Genomic DNA, 16,658 nt, shown 5'->3' on the forward strand with positions numbered 1-16,658 from the left:
CAGCACTGTGACAGCATCATATTTTAGGATTTGAAATAGCTCAACTGGAATTCCATCACCTCCACTAGCTTTCTTTGTAGTGATACTTCCAAAGGTCCACTTGACTTCTCCTGCGGAGATACGGGTCAGTGGCCTGCTGCAGGGGCTCTGAGGGGCTCTGGGTGCAGCAGACCAGGGTATAGCATAAGCCCTCTTGGAGGAGGTCGCCATTAACCCCACCAAAGAGCTGCCAGCACTTACACAGGACTGGGGAAACAGACTCTTGAAGGGCACAAACAAAACCTTGGGTACACCAGGACCCAGGAGAAAGGAGCAGTGACCCCACAAGAGACTGACCCAGACTTGCCCATGAATGTCCAGAATTCTCCAGCTGAGGTGTGGGTCAGTGGTGGCCTACTGCAGGGTTGGGATGGGACCTTTTGAAGGAGGTCACCATTATCTTTATTACCTCCACCATAGTTTGGCCTCAGGTCAAACAAAAGGGAGGGAACACAGCCCCGCCCACCAACAGAAAATTGGATTAAAGATTTACTGAGCATGGCCCCACCCATCAGAAGAGGACCCAGTTTCCCCCACAGTCAGTCTTTCTCAGTCTCTCCCATTAGGAAGCTTCCATAAGCCTCTTATCCTTATTCCTCAGAGGGCAGACAGAATGAAAACCACAATCACAGAAAACTAATGGAACCAATCACATGGATGAGAGCCTTGTCTAAATGAAACTATGAGCCATGCCATGTAGAGCCACCCAAGTCGGACGGGTCGTGCTGGAGAGTTCTGACAAAACGTGGTCCACTGGAGAAGGGTAAGGCAAACCACTTCAGTATTCTTGCCTTGGGAACTACATGAACAGTATGAAAATCAGGCAAAAAGATAGGACACTGAAAGATGAACTCCCCAGGTCAGTAGGTACCCAATATGCTACTAGAGATCAGTGGAGAAATAACTCCAGAAAGAATGAAGAGACAGAGCAAAGCGAAAACAACACCCAGTTGTGGATGTGACTGGTGACAGAAGCAAGGTCCAGTGCTGTAAGGAGCAATTGTGTACAGGAACCTGGAATGGTAGGCCCATGAATCAAGGTAAATTGGAAGGGGTCAAACAGGAGATGGCAAGAGTGAACATCAACATTTTAGGAATCAGTAAACTAAAATGGACTGGAATGGGTGAATTTAACTCAGATGACCATTATATCTACTACTGTGGGCAAGAATCCCTTAGAAGAAATGGAGTAGCCATCATAGTCAACAAAAGAGTCCAAAATGCAGTACTTGGATGCAATCTCAAAAACAACAGAATGATCTCTGTTCATTTCTGAGGCAAACCAATATCACAGTGATCCAAGTCTATGCCCCAACCAAAAATGCTAAAGAAGCTGAGGTTGAATGGTTCTATGAAGACCTAGAACTAAGACCCAAAAAAGATGTCCTTTGCATTACAGGGGACTGGAATGCAAAAGTAGGAAGTCAAGAGATACCTGAAGTAACAGGCAAATTTGGCCTTGGAGTACAGAGTGAAGCAGGGCAAAGGCTAAGAGAGTTTTGCCGAGAGAACGCACTGGTAATAGCAAACACCCTCTTCCAACAACACAAGAGAAGACTCTACACATGGACATCACTGGATGGTCAACACTGAAATCAGACTGATTATGTTAGGTAGGTAGAATAGGGAAAAGGAGTCCAAAATGGCGGTGGCTAAAAGACAAGGAAGGTCAAAGGAAGGTCCGAGGACCAGAGTGAAGACTCCAGGCAGAACAAACAGCACTCCTGGCTAAGCCAAATTTGCATAGGGCAGGCCTCCATAGGTGGAGGAAAAAATATATAAAAGGAGGAGCCAAAGCGCTTTCTCACGGACTCTTTTCTTTCTCTCTCTCACTCTCTCTCTCTCCTGCTATCTTCTAAATAAAATGGAGCTGTAACACTGATTTGCCTAAGAGCTGTAGCACTGTTTGTCCAAGACCCAAGAGCTGTGACGCACCGAGGGCTTCAATGTCCGTCGCTCCAAATCTTTGTTGTGACGAGACAAAGAACCGAGGAACATACACTCGTGTGACAATTACATTCTTTGCACCCAAAAATGGAGAAGCTCTATATAGTCAGCAAAAACAAGACCGGGAGCTGACTGTGGCTCAGATCATGAACTCCTTATTGCCAAATTCAGACTTAAATTGAAGAAAGTAGGGAAAACCAGGAGACTATTCAGGTATAAGTGAAATCAAATCCCTTAGGATTATACAGTAGAAGTGACAAACAGATTCGAGGGATTATATCCGACAGGATGCCTGAAGAAGTATGGATACAGTTTCATGACATTGTACAGGAGGCAGGGATCAAGACCATCTTCAAGAAAAAAGAAATACATAAGGCAAAAATGGTTGTCTGAAAAGGCCTTACAAATAGGTGAGAAAAAAGAAAAGGGAAAGGCAAAGGAGAAAAGGAAAGATATACCCAACTGAATGCAGAGTTCCAAAGAATATCAAGGAGAGATAAGAAAGCCTTCCTCAGGGATCAATGCAAAGAAATAGAGGAAAACAATATAATGGGAAAGACTAGAGATCTCTTGAAGAAAATCAGAGATACCAAGGGAACATTTCATGCAAAGATGGGCACAATAAAGGACAGAAATGGAACGGACCTAACGGAAGCAGAAGATATTAAGAAGAGGTGGCAAGAATACACAGTAGATCTATACAAAAGAGATCTTCATGACCCAGATAACCACGATGGTGTAAAGCAGCTAAACTCCAATTAAAATAATAATAATAAAGCCACCAACCTAGGACCCACCCCCCCACCGAAAAAAAAAGAAAGTTCTGTGAGAAGATGACACTGACCTGGAAAGATGATACTGAATAATGAAAAAAGGTCATAATTCAAAAAGCCAAGCAAAGAGAGTCCCAGGCAGTGAGAAGAACTGTGCTGAGACTTCAGCATGGGTAAGAGAATGGGCACTGACAGATCAAAAGGGGGTGAACCTGGGGTGTTTCAAATGGGAGAGGAAATGGTGCAAGAGGAGGCCGGAGAAGCTCAGGGACATCTGCCATTTTCGATAATACTCAAAGTGTCAGGTAGTAAAGAGATTTTTTTGGTGACTGACTTTAACAATCAAATCTTAAAATACTGGGTTCATATTCACCACCTTCCACAAATAGTGGGAAACAGACAATGCTTCAATCATGCACCTATGTGCCACAGACAGGGAAGCTCCCAGCTGGAATTCTCTTTATGCCCTCGAGGTCTCTGGTCAAAATTTTCCTGATCTTAGTTCCCTCATCTATCAAAGCAGAGAGCTGAGAGAGAGAACTGGTCGGCAGTGCATCCACCTCAGAGGGACGGTCCCATAGAAGATGTTCATACCCAGATGAAAACAACAGTACTGAGGAACAAAACTTCTGGCAAATTTAATAAAAATAACAATTATCATAAAATGAGCCTTTACAGTGTGCATACCACTATTCAAATACTTGACAGATAATGTCATTCAAATCTCATTAAATCCTGCACATTATTCCCCTTTTACAGGTAAGGAAATGAAGGGTTAGAGACGGCAGACATCAGGAGGTGGTAACAAGAGAATTCAAAACCAGATCTGTCTGATTCCAAGCTGGGCTCTTAGTCACTCAGAACTGTGCTGCCTTAATTTAACTTCACAGGAATCCTAGCACTACAACTTTGCACAGTGTTCATCTTAAGAGGGAATTACCATGGTTTGACTTGTTTTTAGAAGGGTCATTTTTAACATCCATCTAAATAAACTTCAGAAAATTTCCTAGCTGCTTCTCAACTAAATATTTTTGGTATACTTGGGGAGAACAAATGAATGGTGTTTTCTAATGCAATGCAGAAAGCAGAGGCTCAGCATGTATTTGTTACTGAATGAAGCTATTCAATAAAGTTTTATTGTGCATGGGGGTGCCTAGTCGTTTTCATCCCTTCAGGACCTCATGAATAGCCCATCAGGCTCCTCTGTTCATGGAATTCTCCAGGCAAGAATACAGGAGTGGGCAGCCAATTCCCTTCTCCAAGAGATCACCCAGAAATAGAAGCTGGGTCTCCAGCAATGCAGGCAGAAAAGGTTAGTTGTGAGGGATAAGAAACAGACACTGGATTCAACTTAGATGTTTCTTGAATGTAATTCAGAAGCAAATTCAAAAGCAAGGGGAGTTTCTAAAAGAAGATCCAGGGGAAAGATTATAATATACACAATGAAGTCTGATAACATATACCAAAGTAATTAACAATGGTAGTTCATTTTTAGATGACTAAAAGGCTATTCATTTTTTAATAAGTTTAAACGAAATATTTTCTCTGTAAGTTTTGTTCTTGGGACTAAAGGTTAATTATCTTTGAGAATGCTGATTAAATATTACCCAGCTATTCTCAGACTTCACCATAATCCTTCAGTTTGAGAGAATCTGTGAGAGGGAGGAGGCCAGCAGTGTCTTTGCGGGACTGTGATGATGACTATAGGAGGCAGCTGAAGAACCCAGCATGAGTCTGGCCCAGGAAAAGGACTCAACACATGCCACTTCTCAACTGTGTGTCTCTTAAAGGCCAAAATCACACACTGAAATAACACTAGGGAACACACTCTGGAAACGATTCTACAGATAAATGTCCATGCCTAACTATAATATGGTTTATTTGCCATTTAGCATGAATCCAGCAAAGTCTCAAAAATCAACAACACAGTTCATTTCTGGCCATCATGGCAGGAAGTCTGGAGCCTTACTGAGCTATTCATTCATCCAAGCTGTTTCTTACTAGTGGAGAGTGTTCATGTACAAATGGCCAAACATTTAATAAATATGGTTATCAATTTCCAAATTTAATGGATATAATATCTAAGGACAATTTTAGTTTGTAAATGACAAGCTATGAACTCAATAGAACATAGAAATACAACTTATATATATATTTTAAATTGGTCACAATGGTACAAAAATAACTTTCTATCTATTTATATTTGGTAAAAAAAAAGAAGACTCTGAAAAAGACTATGCACATACACAAACATATACCTGAATTTGCTATACACCTGAAATTAACAGCACTGAAAATCATCTATACTTCAATAAAAGAATAATTTATAAAAATGCTAAGCGGCATCTGGCAATGGAGGGTTACCATGAAAAGAAGAAAAAAAAAGAGCTGAATGAACCTTTATGATATTTAAATCACTCGCTGTATTAGAGCTTTAAGGCAGTGCATATACATATGCTTTTGACCTAAATTTTTTTAATATTTATTTTTAATTTATTTGACCACACCAGGTCTTAGTTGTGGCACGTGAGATCCAGTTCCTTGACCAGAAACCGAACCTGGGTGCCCTACATTGGGAGTTCAGAGTCTTAGCCATTGGACCACCAGGGAAATCCCATACATATATATCTGCTTTGAATTAACCAACTAAAAGCTTCTGGCTTGAAAGAATAGAGACTTGTGGCAGCACAGAACCAAGAGAACTAAGACGAACAGTCTAAGCAAAAAAGAACAACCACTAAAGAATCTCAATTTTCTTTAAAAAGTCAAGTTATTTAGATTATTCTAGTCTAAGACTCATTTAATTGACTGTGGAAGCTTAACTGATGAAATACATGGGACACACATCCAGGATATGACTTACAAATTTATGTTAACAGCTGAGAATAACTAACTCATGAGTTATGAGTGCTAACTACTCATAACATTATCATCACCTTGTCAATGTTCTTAAGTCTGAGAGAAGGAAATGACCTCAGACTCCTTGGTAGCCAATAGTAGGTACATTGTGACACTGATACAAAACAAAAACAAAAGCAATCAAAATAAAGCCAACTTCCCAGAACTGGCTGTAATAAAAATTAATGACTGCTACCTCAACAGGGTTTTAAAACAATAGTTTTTCTGTAATCAGTTCTCTCATTTTCAAAATGGCTACCTAAAATTTAAACCTTTCCCCACCTCTCCTTGTGTTCCTGCCTATCATCATCATCTCTTTCCATCACTCAGCCTTTTATCTTGGAGAGCAAAAAAATGATCACGCTCTGTTCCTGTTTCATCCCATCAATTTCAAGGGTGACATGTGAGTTAGATCTCTTACTATGCTCTCTCTACTCCTGCCCCTCTGTTTTATCAACCCAGCAAAAGCTCAGCCCCAACAGAGCAAACACAGCTATCTGTCTTCTGTACTTCCACACACATGCCGCTTTGTAAGTGAACGAGAAAAATCACACGCCTGCATGGGTAAGATCCAGTGCAAACGTACTATCTCCAACCTGCACTGGGCCCTAAATACTCTGTCTTCTGTTGTCCCTTTTCAACTATCTTTCTCAATTCCTCTTCATTAATATTCCAAACTATCACAATTTTCTAAAGTCCCCTGTTTGACCTACTGACTCCAGAGTTTTCATAGACATCTTCTATTGAAAACTATAGGAAACAGAGGTCATCGCACAAAATCTTATTCAACTTTCCACCACCTTCACTACAAATCTGTGTTCACACCCAACAAAACTACAGGCTTTCCTACAGCACATGGTGTCTCTTTTGTTCAAAGCTCACTTGTACGTGCTCAGTCGCTAAGTCATGTCTGACTCTTTGTAGCCTGCAGCCCACCAGGCTCTTCTGTCCATGGGATTTCCCAGGGAAGAATACTGGAATGGGTTGTCATTTCCTCCTCCAAGGGATCTTCCCAACCCAGGGATCAAATCCGCATCTCCTGCATTGCAGGAGGATTCTTTATCACTGTCAAGGCTCACTCACCCACCTGTAATTTGACTCTTCACTAAACTTCACTCTTAAAAAAGTTGATTTCCCCCTATGCTTGTTTCTTCCCTTCTCTTTATGATCATGCCTGGATCCCTCTCCTTTTAACAACATAGCAAAACACTAGAAATATACAAACACAAACTCCCTATTGCCAGAGTCACCTCCATCGATTTCTTCCATCCTCTTTTCTTTCACATTTCCACAAGTTGAATCCATATTGTCTCTTCTCATCTCCCATTCACTGCTCAACATACTGCTTTCTGATGCTGTCCTTCTAGTAACTTTCCAACTGGCAAACCTCAAGGACATGTTTAGGTCTCCATCTTGCTGGTCTCTCTATTGCACAGAGATGAATGCTTTTTCTTGCAACTATTACCTCTTTAGTTCCATAATCACCCTCTTTTGATTCTGTTTGTACTGCTACTGACCAGTTCCTGTGCTGTAACCTTTATGGGTTCCCCTTCTTTCATTAAACAATCATATTCTCCATGGTTCATCCTCAGCCTATTGCTCCTGGCGTAGGGGGAGGCATGCATAGTGTTTAGTCCCCTTCTAGGGTTCCAACAACCACATCTCTGAAGTGGTCCCCAAAGTAAGTATCTAGCCACATCCCCTCACCTGAGCTTCTAACTGCCTACTGAATACCTCCACCTGGGAAGCTCACAGACAGTGTGGACTCAATGCCCCAAACTGAGTCTATCACTTACACCTTTGTTTCTCAGCTACTAGGAAAAACATCCACCCAGTTTCTCAAATTAGAAACGTAAGAGATAGCCTCACTTTGGCCCTTTCTTCTTCTTTATCCTATTGCTGAGAATACCTCATTGGCTCTGCACACCTCCAAGAAAAAGTATTAGCTCTTTCAGTTCAGTTCAGTTGCTCAGTCATGTCCGACTCTTTGCGACCCCATGAATTGCAGCACGCCAGGCCTCCCTGTCCATCACCAACTCCCAGAGTTCACTCAAACTCATGTCCATTGAGTCAGTGATGCCATCCAGCCATCTCAGCCTCTGTCGTCCCCTTCTCCTCCAGCCCCCAATCCCTCCCAACATCAGGGTCTTTTCCAATGAGTCAACTCTTCGCATGAGGTAGCTTTTCATATGGCATAAAACCTGTCATGATGTAGCTCCTATCAATCTTAATAGTCATTTTTCACCCCTCCTCCTTGACATAAAATCAACTTCTTAGACCACTTACAGATGCTCGTACACATCAGCATGTTTGTGGAATTTACTTTGATTCAAGCTTGAATTTCTTACTCTAACTACCTTCTTGGTTAATTTAGCCCAGTTAGTTCCAATCTGGCTAATGCTTACCTTATAAGGATTCAAGAATCACATCACATTCTCAAAAGACATTTCCCTGCCCTGACTGCCCCATAGACTTTCAGGTAACTCTCCTTTCAGGGGAGCCATAAGACATTCCTGTGTCTCTAATACTATATTTCTTTGTTATTCCATTATCTGTTTATGTGTTTCTCTCTTCTCCAACAGAATTGCATGTCATGTTTATCTTCCTCATGATAATTCTGATTCACAAAGCTGGACTTTACCTTATCTCAGAACTCCAATGCAGAGTGCAGTATATACCACAACTTCTATTTGTTTGACACATATTCACGGAATGATGCAATAATGCACAGTAACAAAATACACGAAGAGACAAGCAAACAAATAAACACAGAATATGCAGAGTCTGTCCCTCCTCTCTGCTGTCAAATTAGCCTTTAGTTTGGTATGAATAACACATAAACTTAATGTATTTCAGCATATATTCAATATGAAATCATTTCAGCATAAATAGTTTATAATCTTTCCTTCATCTTGTAATGTCTTTATTTTTAATGCCATAACAACAATAACAGACACAAGAGTTCCCTAGGACAAACATTTGTTAAGTGTGTTAAGTATCTTCTCTTCGTTAATCCTCACACCAACTCCACAAGGTAGATATTCTTATTTACAGCCGAGAAACTGAAGGTGACAGCCCCTCCCAAGTCCGGGAGACACCCTCAAGTCTAAACCCCAGAGAGGAACAACCAAGAACACTGACGGCTACAAACTGGAGACTAAGTGAAAGTCCATCTAAGGAACTTGAAACATCAGTCTTGTTCTTCAATTTAGCTTTAAGGAAACACCAGCAGGTATATACACTGGAAAGAAATCACATCAGTCAAACCTAAAAGAAATCAACCTTAAATATTCATGGGAAGGACTGATGCTAAAGCTGAAGCTCCAATACTTCAGCCACTTGATGAGAAGAGCCCATCCTTTGGAAAAGACGCTGATGCTGGGAAATAGTGAAGGCAAAAGGAGAAGTGGGTGGCAAAGGATGAGATAGTTAGATAGCATCACTGACTCAATGCACATGAATTTGAGCAAACTCCAGGAGAGAGTAGAGGACAGAGGAAACTAAAGTGCTGCAGTCCATGAAGTCACAAAAGAGTCACAAAAAACTTAGCGACTGAATAACAGCAAATACATGCTTCAGCCAGGAGACTGAAAAATACGCTTTCCTGGAATATCAACATATCCTAGGCTAAAGGGTCTCCATATTTTATCCAGCCAGATCATCTTACCACTGGAAAAGTCTCACCATTGCACATATACTTTTCAATCAGTGTTTGAATACCTCATTCTTAAATATCAATGTATAGACAATTATCATCAGACATCTGAAGATTACTCCAATATGAAAGAAAGTAATATAAACAAAGAAAAACAGTAATTTGGAGCAAATAACAATGAAAGAGGCATGAGAAAATTTGAAAAAGCTTTAATATTTTCCAAGGGATAAGGAGATATTGCACAATTAAAAAAAAAAATAAGAGTTCAAGGAAATTAAAATATGATAGCACAAGGTTAATCCTCAAAAGTTAATACTTGGTTGATGGAGTTGCAGAAAAGGGGAACATATAAAACAAAGGGAAGAATATTAACAAAGAAATATTTCAAAATATTTTCCCAGAAATAAAAAGTACAAGCTTGCAAATTCACGTGAAGCCTCCATAAAATTGCAAAATAATGAGAAAAATAATCTAGAAAATTTCACACAGAAAGACTAACAGACACAGAGAACAAACAATAAAGAGATCAGTGAGACTGTGAGGAGAGACAGTGAGTCATGGACACAGGAAAGGAGAAAGACAAGGGAGGCGAGAAAAGCGGGGCAGGGGAGGCCAAGGAGGAACAGAGAGAAACAGGAGAGAGAGGTGGGGAGAGAGATAGAGAGACAGGGAGAGACAGGCAGAGATGGGGAGAAAGAGACAGAGAGGGAAGTAGAGAAAGACATGAGGAGGACAAAGATCAAAGGAGAGTAAAAGAGAGATGGGGAAGAAAAAGAGACACGAAGAAAGGCAGAAATTGAGACAGTTACTTTACAAAGTCTGAGGGAAACAAGAATGGAAAATAGTGGTGGTTTGTTATAAGGTTCATCTATGAATAATATTTACACCAGGGCCAACAGAGGATAAACACTGAATCCTCCTTAAATGAATGGTATACGCGTATGGGAAGGAAAAGGAGCAGGTAGCATGGGTGAGTGAAAGCAAGTGTGCATGGTTTGGAGGGATCAGAGGTAAAAAAAGCTAATTATTCTATTTCTCAACAAAAAGTCAATTAAAACTGAATAATCAAGAAATAGCTTTAACAGTATGCTATGCAAAAGCTGAAAGAGCTAAAGGCAGCAGCAACAGCTAGCAGTGGAGAGGACCCTATAAGCCTGTGGAAGTACTTGACTTTTTAAACTATGTTCATATATATTTTTGATAAAAACTTTTAAATTATTCTAAAAATCCCCACTAAGACTGCTACATGTGATCAACTAGACAAAATACATTAAAACATTAGTTCTATTTTGACTAACTATCCTATCACAAGATCTCGTCTAGAAAATCCAAACAACAAAGTAAACTGTGATGACTCTTCAAAGTATACAAAGCACTGTGGCAACTGCACCATTTGATGCCATAAAGCATCACTTCCAAAGATAACAGAAATAACATAAGTGGTCATTTACAACCTATCTCTCTTCCAAGGACCAACCATTAGAGGAACATTTTACAAAATGTTCACAATCTTCCTTTGATCTATTAGAAATAAAAGGACTTCATTCTGACCAGATCTCACATCAAATCACCTTATAGCAAACTGAAAGGAAGGAATGACAACATCAAGCTTCTCAAAAATGAACTCATTCTATTATTTATTTCCCTACCTATGACTTATTGTCAATTCAAAGAATTGATGCCTTCAAATTGTGGTGCTGGAGGAGACTCTTGAGAGTCCCTTGGGCTGCAAGGAGATCAAACCCGTCAATCCTAAAGGAAATCAACCCTGAACATTCACTGGAAGGGCTGGTGCTGAATCTGAAGTTCCAATATTTTGGCCACCTGATGAAAAGAGCCAACTCATTGGAAAAGACCTTGATGCTGGGAAAGATTGAAGGCAAGAAGAGGAGAGGGAAGCAGAGGATGAGATGGTTAGATAGCATCACTGACTCAACAGACATGAGTTTGAGCAACCTCGAGAGATAGTGGGGGACAGAGGAGCTACAGTCCATGGCATGCTACAGTCCATGGGGTTGCAAAGAGGTGGACACGACTTAGCAACTCAACAACAACATGACTTATTGGAATCTCAAGATTCCTGCAGTACCACCCCATCCTAAAGCCAGGTGCTTGGCAGCCTGGACTCACCCTGTTAAACACTGGCAGCATCATGTACAGCTTCTCTTCTTGTTCCTTCTGGGTCATGTGCCGAGGAGGGTGGCACAGCTCTGTGAAGAGCCTGCGGAGGTGCATCAGTCCTAGGGCGTTATCTTGCGGGCTGCATTCCTCCTGCCTCGGCCGCCCCATGATCCGCTTCACCATGTTCATCTTGGCTGGGTGGTGATAAACTCTTCTAATTCTGCAGGGAGATGTTCATACACAAACCGTCAAAATATCATCGTCTTGACCAAGTCCAGCATGCATGGCAGAGCTTCTTAAAAAGTCAGGAAAACAAAAAAATTCTGTCTAAAATATTTTTCTACTTTTTAAACAGAAAAAATAGAGGCAGAGCTAATTTTGATAAATTTCTCTAAATGACAAATTACAAATTGTGTCACTCAAATGTTCTTTATGAACTTGGCCCCAGTTTGGATAAACTATAAAACATTAAATGTAAAAAATTAATTGTTGCTGGATGAGCAATAAACATTTCCAATTAAGGCAGCCATATTAAGTTCAACAAATAAAGGGATCATAAATTTTATAATTAATATATGGCCTAATAGTTGAGTATATGGAAAAAGATGAAAAGAACTTAAAATTCATCCACACTCTCCAAATTAACTGAAACGAACAAACAAATCCACAAAGCTTTCTATTTTTAATCATTTAACATTTTTGTAAATCAAGGATTACACTTGGGATACTCACTGAAGAGTTTACACGGTAGTTTGAAACATGCAAATTAAATGAAATGATACCTCTAAATATATTATAAATCATAAGTGAAAACTGAGATGTAACTTTAAACTATTTCTTTAGACTATACCTTGAAACCCTTTGCCAGGTCAGGTTAATTCCTTTAACAGATTATGACAATCAATTAAAAAAAGAAATAGAATGTAATATTGCAAATTGATTATACTTCAATAAAAATATTTTTAATGAAATATAATATACTGGAATACATGTAAAAGAGCAATCATTATTTCATAAAATTTATTTTAGGTAAGGGTGCATTCATGTGTATTGAATCACAATATAAAATGTATCCCTGGCTAGAGCTGCAGTTAAGAAATAAATAAACCAACCACTGGGTTAGAACACACACCAAAATCAATAACACTAAGCTTTCAGAAAGCACCATCAGCCCTTTTCAACCACCATGAACTGTGCCAGCTATCAGCTAACCTCAGACACAAAAAACAGGATTATCTTACAAAAGGAACCAGGAGGGCTGGGAGGACATTATGGATATGCCAAACTTGGGTAAAAGGCAATTTGCTTTTTAATTTGTAGAAAAGCAGGAATAACTTGAAAATTTGCAATTTTGCCATATAAGCCAGTATGGCATTTCTTAAGAAAGGTGAAATCACTGCTTCATTTACTAAACATCTATTGATTTTTTTAAAGCCATAAGAAGAACTAGTATCTTAAACACGCTTGTCCTTGAGAATTTTGAGTGCAATTCCACATTTGGCTGTGGGCAAATGTTTATGCAGCCTAGCTGCACTACACCAGGAGGTCACCTGTGACTGACTCATCACAGGTAAGGAGCAGGAAGACACTCTACTCAAGGCTGGTCTGTGCCAAGACACCACTAAGCTGTCCAGTCATGGGGAAAGTCCACTTTTTTTTTTCTCAGACCACTGGCACAGGGCCGAGGAGGCCCTCTGAACTACAAAATGACAAGTCAAAGTCAGTCTGGTTCAAACTTGCTCGACATATTTCATTCTAGAATGAAAAACGTGTTAAGTTCTCCAAATGTAAATTATATTTCAACAAATACATTCCAATAGCCCACTGTGTGCTGCTATTTCTAGTCCTGGAGAACCCCAGAACAAAAATAAAATCTGAAGTGAATTATAAATCTTGTGTAAGTTAGATCTGTTCTGTTTCCTTAACCTGTAGCTGCAGTTTATAATCTAAAGTGTGTGGATAGGATTCAGGGGATTCATGATCCTTTAACACTTCAAAAAACATTTTTAAGAGTCTCCAGCTTTCAAAGGCATCTATGTCATTAAAAAGTCAAGCATCATTCCTTATTTATAGAGCATTAAAGCACTTTCTGACCATTTCCTTTGGTCATCATTCCAATTTAAGCAAGTGAACCAAGGAGGGGATTAATTCTGCTTGTAAGTGAGACCCCCCAAGACAAGACCAACTTGCTCAAAATGCACAATGAAAAAGAACTGAGTGAGAACCTAGGACTCTGACCTCCTGGTCCAGCCCTTTCCGCTTACTGGTATTCACGTGCCTATTTTAAATTACAGAAATTTTGGCAACTCTGACTCTAGAATATTTATTTTGCATCAAGAGGCAATTAGGATGTAAAAGAAATCTTTTTGACTTTTCTGAAGATACATTAATCAAATATCCCTAAACAGACAAATAATCACACAAAGACAGAAACTAGCTAGATGTAATCAAGCTATTGTACCACTGTTATTTACTCTCTGTCAGAGTCAGGCAGCTAAAGGGATTTACTGGTATTTCTTGATTACTCAGATAATCTCAGTTTGGGGGAAAAAATCAGATGCCTCTTTTCTCCTAATTTACTAAGAAACACTTAAGCCTATGCTATTAGATTGCTGACTCATAGCTTTGTCTGTACTTCAATGTTTTGTAAGTGAAGGTATAACTCAGATACAGAACTATCTTGTTTAAAGTACTCTTCAGCAGTGAAAGAGCAGAAAAGAATGGGTACTTTTTGTCAAATCTGTACCCACATGTCCATGTAAGATAGTTAACTTCAGGTGAAAGATTCTTAATTCCCTTGAATCCTGGGTTTCTCTGACCTGTGAAATCTTTCCTCATAGGCTTTCTGAAATGCATACATAAAATAGCATCATTTCTATGAGGTGTCAAGCACATTATGTTCAACAGTTTTTAAATTTCTTCCTTCAGCTTGGTCATGAAACATTTAATTCCTTTTCATTTACATTTTAGTTATTTAAGCAAAACAACAAAAGGAAGGGAAACAATATAGGCCCTATGTTTTATTAGAGATGTACAAAACTATAAATAAAAAATAAAGGAAAAATTTATTTCTTAAATGCTCAAAAAGAGGTTCATAAAGCAATAAAGACAAGACAGGCAAAATGTAGTACTATTGACAACAAATCATAAGAATGATTATTTGGGGGTTAGTTATTAGGGATTTTCAAAATATTTACAAAGAGTATTGTACATAAGAACTAGTTTTCTAATGCAAACTCTATTTCATTTCACAAAAGAAAAGTGTGCTGCCAACAGAGGGTTATTTAAATAGCAATGAGATAATTACTGCATGAGCCCAGACAGTATTTTTTATTCTAATCTCTTGTGTTAATGCTTGAAAATCTTTTGGAATTGCTTGAAGAACTGTTTAAATCCTTTAAACAGTTTGTCATTTTTAAGTTATGAAAGGGTAGAAAAAGTAAATAGCTTCAACTTGCAAAAATATATTTGACAAGTTACTAATGGCCTTTGAGTAGCTCAGCTAAAAACTGCAAAGTGTTTTTTCTGAGTAACTCCTTAATTTCACAAGAGAAGAAAAAAATAGCTCACAGGACTTAGGGAAAATCTTAAAGTTTCATTCAGTTCAGTTCAGTCGCTCAGTTGTGTCCGACTCTTTGTGACCCAATGAATTGCAGCACGCCAGGCCTCCCTGTCCATCACCAACTCCAGGAGTTCACCCAAACTCAAGAATTATAATTCCACAGGTTTTTTCTTAAACTTTCTGGAGAAAAAAAAATCGTGTTTTTGCACTGTAAAGGCAAAACTTCCTACACTTTTGAAAAAAGAAGACAAAATTCTGACAGGCTCCCAACAAACTGTATATATAACCTGGCATTCTAAACCTATACATTGAAAAAGAACCATTAATACTGTCCTGAATTAGAATTTTAAAATTCTACCTACTGAAAACTGTTTTTGCCCCTCAAGAATAGCCATATCAGAGTTTAGGCCCAAGTATAAGACATGACAAGATCAGCCATCTCATTTATATGGCAAAATACAATCACTTAAGATCAATACCCAACATGAGCTTCCCTGGTGGCTCACTGGTAAAAAATCTGTCTGCAATGCAGAGACACAGGTTAGACCCTGAGTCAGGAAGAGCCCCTGCAAGCCACTCCAGTATTCTTGCCTGGGAAATCCCATGGATAAAGGAGCCTGGTGAGCAAAAGAGTAAACAACAATAGCTCTCTATTGCATTACATATTTTTATAATTGTTTGTAATGAAAAATCAGAAATAGCCTAGTCCTTTAGTAGATGAATAGGCGACTTCTGGTACATCTATATTATGGCATAGTTTAGTTCTCAATAGTTAGGAGGAAAAAAAGAACTTAAATTTTGAAAAAATCAGGGTTTCGACACCTAAATTTAAAGAGTCTAGAAGTCATCACTCCTGTACTTACAAAACAGCTGAAGAAACCGGAAACCAAGGATTTTTCCCTGGAACCCTCAGGGAACTGAGACTACAGAGCAAACTAATCCCTGAAATCTCGGGAGACAAGTCAATCCGCAAAGTCGCAGATGGAATATGCTTATCTAGAACAGAAATCCCTGGAGCCCTTAACTGTGAAGAACTGGTAGGGGCTAACAGTGGGCGATCGAGGGCCACAGTCTTCAGGCCCTCCCCACAACTTTCCTGGGCTGCAATTCTAGGACCCCTCCAGACTCTTTCACAGAGATGATCTGGGAAAGCTGCCCTCCAGGCTCTGGCAGAGGGAGGGGAAGAGCAATCACTTTGAAATGTTCCCAGAGCAACTCTACAAGAAAGCCCTACTTTCCAGGGTCAAAGACTATCTTAGCCTTGTCTCACTTGAGGGAAGGGCATATCTCCCTCTCCTCCTCCCCCAGTTCCACCACCCCTAGCCTTCCAGTCTTACCTAAGAGGGTTAAAGGAAGAAAGAGCCTGGGAGAAATACTTGGGAAGGTCACAGCCCAGAGTTACAAACCCACTGAGATTTAATCATCAGGTTACAAAACTGTTCCCTCTTCCACACTTTACAACCACCAACTGTGCTCTAAAAAAAAAAAAAAAAAATCAAAGGGAAGTGCAACAAATCAAAAGCACCATAACAATTAGGAAGAATGCTTTGATGAGCTCAACAGTAGACCAAATAAGGCCATGGAAAGAATTAGTAAGCCTGAATATAAACCAATTAGAAGATTCCAGAAGGAGAAGAAAGAGAAAAGCTTCCAGAAGGAGAAG

At 39.5% G+C, this 16,658-nt stretch overlaps 1 protein-coding gene across 7 annotated transcripts in view; it reads right to left on the reverse strand.

Moving 5' to 3' along the window:
* Positions 1–16,658, reverse strand: part of WDFY3 (WD repeat and FYVE domain containing 3) — a 283,525-nt gene that overhangs the window by 183,850 nt on the left and 83,017 nt on the right. For all 7 annotated transcript variants that reach the window (XM_070791719.1, XM_070791718.1, XM_019963046.2 and 4 more), the window contains one exon: positions 11,443–11,653. In XM_070791719.1, coding sequence (XP_070647820.1) covers positions 11,443–11,622 — 180 coding nt within the window. In that variant the 5' untranslated portion in view covers positions 11,623–11,653. The remainder of the gene's footprint in view (positions 1–11,442; positions 11,654–16,658) is intronic.

Source organism: Bos indicus, chromosome 6, assembly GCF_029378745.1.
Source record: "Bos indicus isolate NIAB-ARS_2022 breed Sahiwal x Tharparkar chromosome 6, NIAB-ARS_B.indTharparkar_mat_pri_1.0, whole genome shotgun sequence".
NCBI classification, from domain to species: Eukaryota; Metazoa; Chordata; class Mammalia; order Artiodactyla; family Bovidae; genus Bos; species Bos indicus.